Source organism: Entamoeba dispar, genomic scaffold, assembly GCF_000209125.1.
Source record: "Entamoeba dispar SAW760 scf_1105229459313 genomic scaffold, whole genome shotgun sequence".
NCBI lineage: Eukaryota > Evosea > Mastigamoebida > Endamoebidae > Entamoeba > Entamoeba dispar.
In genome coordinates this window covers 110108-119327 of record NW_001853630.1, presented here as the reverse complement: position 1 = coordinate 119327, position 9220 = coordinate 110108, and the positions used below count along the sequence as shown (strand labels likewise).

General features: G+C 22.5%; 3 protein-coding genes across 3 annotated transcripts, besides 18 other annotated features; 2 read left to right on the top strand and 1 right to left on the bottom strand.

The window, feature by feature from the left end:
- Positions 1–30: 30 nt before the first annotated feature.
- Positions 31–210: a microsatellite.
- On the top strand, positions 179–1849 carry EDI_325590 (uncharacterized protein; the record flags this gene model as incomplete). The annotated part of the gene is made up of 1 exon (XM_001735712.1): positions 179–1849. One exon carries the CDS (start codon positions 179–181, stop codon positions 1847–1849), a length of 1671 nt encoding a protein of 556 aa, XP_001735764.1.
- Positions 439–497: a microsatellite.
- Positions 1850–2017: 168 nt separating the features above from the next.
- Positions 2018–2124: a microsatellite.
- Positions 2125–2173: 49 nt separating this feature from the next.
- Positions 2174–2357: a microsatellite.
- Positions 2358–2366: 9 nt separating this feature from the next.
- Positions 2367–2481: a microsatellite.
- A 32-nt stretch (positions 2482–2513) lies between these two features.
- Positions 2514–2556: a sequence feature (AT_rich).
- Positions 2557–2664: 108 nt separating this feature from the next.
- Positions 2665–2812: a microsatellite.
- Positions 2813–2959: 147 nt separating this feature from the next.
- Positions 2960–2997: a sequence feature (AT_rich).
- An 84-nt stretch (positions 2998–3081) lies between these two features.
- Positions 3082–3224: a microsatellite.
- A 291-nt stretch (positions 3225–3515) lies between these two features.
- On the top strand, positions 3516–5165 carry EDI_325580 (uncharacterized protein; the record flags this gene model as incomplete). Its single annotated transcript, XM_001735711.1, has 1 exon — positions 3516–5165. The coding sequence occupies one exon, from the start codon at positions 3516–3518 to the stop codon at positions 5163–5165; it is 1650 nt and encodes a 549-aa protein (XP_001735763.1).
- A 36-nt stretch (positions 5166–5201) lies between these two features.
- Positions 5202–5380: a microsatellite.
- A 78-nt stretch (positions 5381–5458) lies between these two features.
- Positions 5459–5496: a sequence feature (AT_rich).
- A 25-nt stretch (positions 5497–5521) lies between these two features.
- Positions 5522–5614: a microsatellite.
- Positions 5615–5621: 7 nt separating this feature from the next.
- Positions 5622–5732: a microsatellite.
- A 1-nt stretch (position 5733) lies between these two features.
- Positions 5734–5780: a sequence feature (AT_rich).
- Positions 5781–5815: 35 nt separating this feature from the next.
- Positions 5816–5930: a sequence feature (AT_rich).
- Positions 5931–6299: 369 nt separating this feature from the next.
- Positions 6300–6328: a sequence feature (AT_rich).
- Positions 6329–6633: 305 nt separating this feature from the next.
- Positions 6634–6677: a sequence feature (AT_rich).
- Positions 6678–6717: 40 nt separating this feature from the next.
- Positions 6718–6741: a sequence feature (AT_rich).
- A 128-nt stretch (positions 6742–6869) lies between these two features.
- EDI_325570 (heat shock protein 70kD, putative) lies at positions 6870–8597 on the bottom strand (the record flags this gene model as incomplete). Its single annotated transcript, XM_001735710.1, has 1 exon — positions 6870–8597. The coding sequence occupies one exon, from the start codon at positions 8595–8597 to the stop codon at positions 6870–6872; it is 1728 nt and encodes a 575-aa protein (XP_001735762.1).
- Positions 8598–9220: the final 623 nt, after the last annotated feature.

Genomic DNA, 9220 nt, shown 5'->3' with positions numbered 1-9220 from the left:
TAAAGAAATCAACGAAGAAACATTTATTAAAACAATAATAGAAATGATAAAAAAAGAAGAAGAATATTCAGAATATTCATCAGAAAGAGAAATGATAATAAATATCAAAAGAATAATATACAATAATAAAATCAATAAAGGAATAATTAGAAAAAGAAGAATAGGGCATAATGAAATAATGATAACATCAAAATATTTTAATGATATTAAAGATTTTATTAATTTAGAAATAGGAATTAAAAGATTTCAAGGAAATATGGAACGATTTCATTTTAATCCAATTTCTTTAAATGAATATTCAAGAAGATTATTTCCTAATATTGAAACATTTCATATTTATAATGAAGAAGATGAAGAATTTGATGATGGAAGAATATTTAAAGAAGTAATATGGTATGCTATTAGTTATTCAAAATATTTAAAAGAGAAAGGAACAGGAAATATATGTAAAAATATAGAATATAAACAAAAAGATAGAAATAAATATGGAAATACAATACCATCAGAAGTTAAATCACTTGGAAAAGAATGCTTTTCTAGATGTTCATCATTAACATCAATTAATATACCTTCATCTGTTAGTAAAATAGGAGATGGTTGTTTTTATGAATGTTCATCATTAACATCAATTAATATACCTTCATCTATTAATGAAATAGGAATTTGTTGTTTTTATTTATGTAAATCATTAAAATCAATTAATATACCTTCATCTGTTAGTAAAATAGGAAATAATTGTTTTTATAAATGTTATTCATTAACATCAATTAATATACCTTCATCTATTAATGAAATAGGAGATGATTGTTTTTATTTATGTTCATCATTAACATCAATTAATATACCTTCATCTATTACTTCATTTGGAAATAATTGTTTTTCAGGATGTTCATCATTAACATCAATTAATATACCTTCATCTGTTAGTAAAATAGGAGATGGTTGTTTTTATGGATGTTCATCATTAAAATCAATTAATATACCTTCATCTGTTAGTAAAATAGGAAATAATTGTTTTTATGGATGTTATTCATTAACATCAATTAATATACCTTCATCTATTAATGAAATAGGAGATGATTGTTTTTATAAATGTTATTCATTAAAATCAATTAATATACCTTCATCTATTACTTCATTTGGAAATAATTGTTTTTATTTATGTTCATCATTAAAATCAATTAATATACCTTCATCTATTAATGAAATAGGAGGTGATTGTTTTTATGGATGTTCATCATTAACATCAATTAATATACCAACAGCAATTAGTAAAATAGGAAATAATTGTTTTTATAAATGTTATTCATTAACATCAATTAATATACCTTCATCTGTTAGTAAAATAGGAGATGGTTGTTTTTATGAATGTTCATCATTAAAATCAATTAATATACCTTCATCTATTAATGAAATAGGAGATGATTGTTTTTATAAATGTTCATCACTAAAATCAATTAATATACCTTCATCTGTTAGTAAAATAGGAAATAATTGTTTTTATGGATGTTATTCATTAACATCAATTAATATACCTTCATCTGTTAGTAAAATAGGATATTATTGTTTTTATAAATGTTATTCATTAAAATCAATTAATATACCTTCATCTATTAATGAAATAGGAAATAATTGTTTTTCAGGATGTTCATCATTAACATCAATTAATATACCTTCATCTATTAGTAAAATAGGAATTAATTGTTTTTCAGGATGTTCATCATTAACATCAATTAACATACCTTCATCAATTATATCATTTGGGAGATCATGTTTCTATGGATGTGGATATGTTGAAGAATTAACACAAAATAAAAGAATTCCAAGAAAATGTTTGAATGAAGATTAGAATATGAAATTTCAATAATAAAAGAGATGACTAATAAACAAATGAAATGGTTATTACAATAAAATTAATTGAGTTAATTTGAATACATTTATTCACATTTATTGTTTGTATGTTATTTAATTTATTCTATCATTCTATTTCTTCTTTATTTGTGTTATTTGGAAACCAAAATAAGCAAAGAAATAATACATATAAATAAAAATTATAAAAATAAAAATGAATAAAATAAATTATATCAATAAAATAATGATAAATAATTTACATCAATAAATTAAACGCTTTTTTATTTGATATTTCTAATTTCTATAATAAAAAATACATCCATTATTTCATCATTCTTTTCATCTTTTATTATCTCATTTTAAAATATTCTTTTTTATATTCTTTCATTTTATATTCTCAATTTTCTACTTTTATTCTTTTCATCTTCTTCTATCCATAATTTCACTTTTTTCTTTTATATCATTCTTTCTCTTCATTTCTATTCATTTTTCTCTTATTTCCTTTTCTCGTGGCTTAAAATAAATATAATGAATGAAGATGAAATAGAGAAGAAAACAAAAGAGAATAAAATGAAATTAATATTTCAATAAAAATGAAATAAGTAAATTCAAAATAAGAATATAAAATAATGAAGTATTCATTGTATTGAATCATCAAATAGTTAATAAAAATGAATATTTCATAAAATATCATATATTTATATAGAAGATAAAATAAACAAGAATAATAAATGATATAACAATAACATATGATAAGAAGATAAGTCTAGTATTTACTAATGAACTTGAAATGTTTAGATTTCTCCATTTCAAAATAATACAAATTAATAAACTAAAATGAAACTAATTCCAGTGGTAATAACAATAAAATGAATAATCAATAAAGAAACAATAAGAATGATAAAAGAACAAGATATAATAATTCAATATAAAATGATAGTAAAAGATATAATAATTATGAATATGAAAGACATAATGAATACTGTGGATAACATGGAGGTGAATATAGAGATATAGAAGAACTTCATGAACAAATTATTCAATAGAGAATGAATGATGTAATCTTATCTGAGTAAATTGAAATAAATAAAACAAGAACTACTGAAACTTAATTTATTAATTTTTAATAAAAAAATTGAAATTATTGAAATCATTGACTTTATGTTAAGTGTAATGTTATTTCACTCAGTTCAATTAAAATAATCATTTCTTAGTGTTTATAAAATGTAATTGTTTATATTTTTATTTCACTTTATTTCATTGTTTATTTCTTGGTTATTGTTTATTCATTTCATTCATTGTTTGTTTTATTGATTAAAACTTTCTATGTATTGTATGTTGTTGTGTTTTCTTATTGGTGTTTCATTGTTTGTGATTAATTCAATCAATTCTCATCAAAATATTGTTAGTTGAAAGTTAATTATCAAAACATGAATAAAAGAAATAAAAGAATGGAATGAAGATGAAATGATGAAAGTATTTGAACAATGAGAACATCATTTTATAATGAATTGATATCATTTATCATATTCAATTCAAGTGATAATCGTTATTAACATTATTTTATTGTAGTTTGAAATATCACAAATAAATATTCTGTTATTCAATTTATTCCTCATTTTTATTAAATCTTAAAAAAGAACTTTTAATTACCAATAACAAAAATGGTTCATTTAGAAAACGTCTTTTTAAAGAATGTATTATTGTATTTACCAACGTTAAAAGATGTTGGAAGATTTGCACAAGTATGCAAATCATGTGAAGAAGCAATCAACACGATTTATGTTAATCCATATGAATTAACAATCCATCATTCATTTGATGAAATTATTCCATTATTTCCTAATTTACAAACATTTTATGTTAGAAGATGTCCAGAAAGATTATACAAAATATCAGCAAATGATATTCCACTAATCGAAATAGGAGGATGGAATGAAACAGCAAAACAAACAAAAATGTTTGATACAAAATGGTTTTGTTCAAAAATAAGAAAATTACGAATGGAGGGATACTATTGTAAAAAAGTAATAGAAAAACATCCAGAATATTTTACACAATTACAAGAATTAGTTATTTTGAATTCCAATGATTTGAATCTAATAAGAAAAATGATTGAATTACCAACATTAAAAAAAGTAATTATTCTTTGTAGTATTAGTGAATTTCAAGAACTTTCAAAAATGGTTGATTTCAATAAATACAAACAAATCAATTTCATTATTATTTTAAATGAATATGGGTTTATCTTTAGTCAATGTTTCGACCAAATAGATTATAATCAATTTGTTAATTGTAGGTTTTACACTAGAGTACTTAATAAATCAACAATAAATTTACCTTATTTACCATCATTACCATATGAACAGAAGTTTCTCATGGGGTTCGATAAAAGTGGTGCTAGTGTTGTTATTAAAACTGATGTTTTAGATAAAATCAATCAAATTAATGAAATAATTGTAAAAAATGATATTCGACATGTTGTTATTGAAAATATTTTAAATAACTTTGAAGGAAATAGAATTGATTTAACAACATTACCCATTGAATTATTATCAATAAAAAAAGTTGAAAAACAAAATCTTGTTTTTGTCATTCCTCCTGGTTTAAAGTCATTAACAATTTATGAATGTAAGGCATCAATTGATATTTCAAAATGTTATTTAAAAGAATTAACATTACGTGAGTATCAAGGAAAACCAATAGATGTACATGATGATAATTTAAAAGTATTTGAAACTGATTTTAATCAAGAAATAAAATGGTATCATAATGATACATTACTTAACCAAAATGAAATTTATTTAGATGCAAACAAAATTACTTTGTTTAAAACTGGTTGTTCACATATTTTTATAAATGGTGAAAGAGTTGAAGATAACAGCCCTTTAAAAACTATCATTTTTAAATACAATGATAAGGAAATAAGAATAAATGAAGTCAGTGAATTTTCATTTGAAAATAAGTTTTTGTATTGTAGTTTGGGTAATGTACAAGAATTAGATTTTGGAGAATATCCATTTTGTGGTTTTGTTGTAACAAATTCTAAGATAAGCCATTTAAAAATAAAATCTAATTCAGTTGGTTTAACTCATGTTGAGTGCGATGATTTAATTATTGACGGTGCTTGTACTCAATTCGGTTTTACTGATTGTAAAATTGATACATTGACTTGTGACACTATCGAATGTTTAAGTTGCCAGAGGTCAGACATCACTACTATAAATGCAAATGAAATCAAGAAAATTAATGGACCAAGTGCAAAATCAAAAATTAGGAATGCAATGAAAGAAAAAGGTAAAAGAAAGAAATAAACATTACTTCTTCTTTTTTCCTAAGTGAAAAACCATTTTTCATTTTCTTTTTTTCATTTTTTGTTTGGAAATTATTTTAAATTTTTTTGTTATTCATTCTTTTTTTAGTTACATTTCTATTTTTCTATATTATACATTAATTATACCTAAAATATTTTTACTGTTATTCTCATCTCATATTCAAGTATTTATTTATTTATTCTTTGAATTTTTATCATAACCATTATTTCATATATACCTTTCATTGTACATTATCTGTTCTATTGTTATTTTAATACGTTGTTTTTATGTTGAATAAAAATGAAAAATAATTATTAATTATCAATAATATGTCAATTTGATACAATTGCATGTTGTAAATAAATGAAAATATTAAGAAATGAAATAGGTAATTAAGTTGTATATATTTAAATGAATAATAATGTAAATAAAGTATAAAATAGAATAAAATTAGTGTATTATATTATTATTCTTTTTATTTTATCAAACCATCAATGTTTCATATCTTATTTATTTTCAATATCATTATATTATAATTATATTTTGATTAATATAGTTATTTATTATGAAAATAAACAAATAATAAAATAAAAGAATCAAATAAATTATTTTATTCTTCATTAATATTCATCATTTCTCTTGTCAACAACTTATAAAATATTTTATTTTTATAAGTGAATGAAATAATGTATATTAATTAAATACAATAATAATTATTTTCAATATTCAATTGATTTTCATTATCATAAATATCAATATTTAAATGTACTGTATCATTTATTTATATCATTTCAATATCATGAATATAATTCTTTATACACTATAATTCAAAATAAATGAGATATTTCAATATTTGATGTTCGAGCAATCTTCTATATTCAATAATTTAAAACGAAACTAACTTAACCACATCAATAAAATATCAAGAGAATGATATAATAATTCGCTTATCTAAATATTCTTTGATTATCACTTTTATATTGAAATAATCAAATGAAAGTGCTCAATTTATACACTCATTTATCTCTATTTTAAACTATTATTTATGACATTCAATTTAAACATTGTTTATTCAGATAAATGAAAGAAATAAAATGAATTTAAAAATATGTAATGATGTATTAAATTAAGGAGTTAAATTAAAATTATAAAAGATATATAAAGGATAAAAAAGAAGTAAAAAAGATAATTAATAGCAATAAGTATGATTGAACTAAAATTAATAATCAATTTTAGCAACAACACTAATTAAACATTTCATCTTTTTATAAAAGTATGTTAATGAAGAAAAAAAGAAACATCGTTATAGGTTTCCTGGTTTATTGTTGTTTATTCATAGTCATATAATTTATCTTTCTATCAAACCTTAAACTAAAGTTATAAAGTCATTTAAAAATCAAATAGTTGTTAATTTAATTTGTTTCTATTTAAATAAAACAAACCTCATTATTATTTACATAGTACTGAGTTTTTTTATTATAATGTAAATAAATTGAATAATGATTTATTTATCTGTTGCCTATTACCTTAAATGAAATAATACATTTTAGGCATTAATTTTATTTTTATTATATAACATTCTCATATATTGTATAACAAAATAAACAACAACATTGAACTCACAATCATTTTTATTGTTTATTAAATACAATAACTTATTTCATTATGAATAAAAATGTGTGGATGTTTTAGATTAAAATTCAATTAGAACTTATCTGAATTTCTGAAATAAGGTTCAAGATGTTGTTGAATCTTCTTGAGCATATCTTTATCAAACCCTAAATTCACAAACACTATCATTTTTTCAAGAAGCTTTCCTGTGTCTTTTTTGAATATTTCAACTTCAACAAGACCACTTCTGTTAACTGTTATTTTGTAAATCAATTTAACTTCTCCTTTCTTGAATCCTGGTGAAAGCTCTTCTATTGTCACTGAAGTAACAAGCTCCATTCCTTCTTCATTTATTCTCTTACCCTCTCCTTTATAAATTGAATTTCTGATACTCCTAGAATCATCTCCAGAATAAGAAATTACTGTTTCAAAAGTAATTGGAAGTTGTTGTCCTTTTCGTGCAAAAACAATAAATTCGTTATTAGCTACGCTAAGCCCAAGTGTGTATGGCATAACTTCTACGACAGTGTCTTCATTATCCATTGATAATTGATGTGCTCTATATGCTGCTCCTTTAACAACACATGTGTACGAATTAAAATAAGGTCCTACAACCTTATCACTTCCAAATATTTGAGAAAGTGATTTTCTAACAAATGGATTACTACAAGATCCACCAATAGCTAAAACATAATTTACATCACCAACTTTCCAATTTGCACTATCTACAACACTTTTTACACACTGTTCAATCTTTTCAAATATTTTATCTTTTATACACTGTGACTCAAATTCATCGCTAGTTATAGTAATTTCTCCTTCAAATTTTTCCGTAATTGAATCAAGTTGAATAGTTGAACAATGTGAGTTTCCAGAAAATGACTTTTTAATATCTTCTGCAATATTTCTAATTTTTTTCATCCTTTTTTCTTTCATCTTTCTAACACATTTGGTATCACAAGTTTTGACTTTAAACAATCTTTGAAATTCAGTATCACCAATATATTGTTTTATTTTATCAAGAATAATTGTAATAAGACAGTCATCAAAATTGTTTCCACCAAGACTAAGATCTCTTTCATTTCTAATACATTCTATTTTTGAATCTTTATCTCTTTTTTTATCTTTATGGAAAATACAACAAGTAACATCTATTGTATCTCCTCCACAATCAATCACAACAATTTTAGAATTATCTTTTAAATGGAACTCTCTATCAAATTCTATAACTGATGCTGTCGGTTCATATAATAGTGAAATATTTTCAAATCCTGCCATTTTACATGCTTGAATTGTTTCTTTCTTTTGTTTTGGTGTAAAAGAAACAGGAACGGTAACAACTACTTTTCCTATTTTTTTATTTCCTATTCTTTGCCTGAGTATCTTATATATTGCTCTAAGAAGCATTGCTGATACTTCAATTGGATAAAAACTTTCTGTTTGTGATGGATTAAGAGGATCTTCAACACGCATTTTTATTTCATCATTTTCTGTTGAAACTATAAAAGATGTAAATGATGGTAATAAGCTCTTTTGTTCATTATAATGTTTAACTGTTTCTCCTATTAATCTTTTAGAATCATGAAGACAAATACCACCACTAACTTTTGCTAAAATTCCTGCTTGGTAAGTTTTAATTCCATTACCTCTATTCAATAGCATAACCCACGATGGTATTGAAAATTCATTATTTGATATTTCTAGGACTTCTATTGGATCGTTTTTATCTTCATTTTCAGAATATATAGCAATAGATGAATATGTTGTTCCTAAATCTATTCCAATATGAATAGAATCTTCACCTGATGTTGTTCTAATCATAATGAATTTAATTAGATAAACCATTTCTTATATACTCCATCAAACATCATTCTAACTTTTATAAAATTTTTAAGTTCTAACTTCATTAAAAAATATTCAATAATGTTAATAAAAGAAATAATAAGCATCATTTGAACCTGTTTATACATAATTTTTTGTCGTATAAACTGGATGTTGATAATTTTATGCAGACCCCCAAAATCTTTTATTTATAAAAACTAAACCAAATGGTAAAAAAGAAATAAAATTAACTATTCTGTTCATTGTTCATGACAGCACTAGGATTGGATCATCTATTATGTCTCTATTCATAACTTATTTCCATCATTCATAAAAGTAGTTCCAACAACAATTATTCTTTTCCTATTAATGTTGTTATGACAAACCACTAATTTGATAGTATTATTTTGTCTTACTGTATTCTTTAATGCATTTTCTTGTATAGACTATACTAACCACAACGCAATAACACACTGTATTTAATTTATCATTATATCTTTATTGCATCAACCTTATTTCAAATACCAACTGTTAAAAAGATAAAAGAAACGCAATTAAACAGTTAATAACCTTTAATAAAAACATCTATACCTTTCTTTGAACACACTTTGTTATAATGTCTG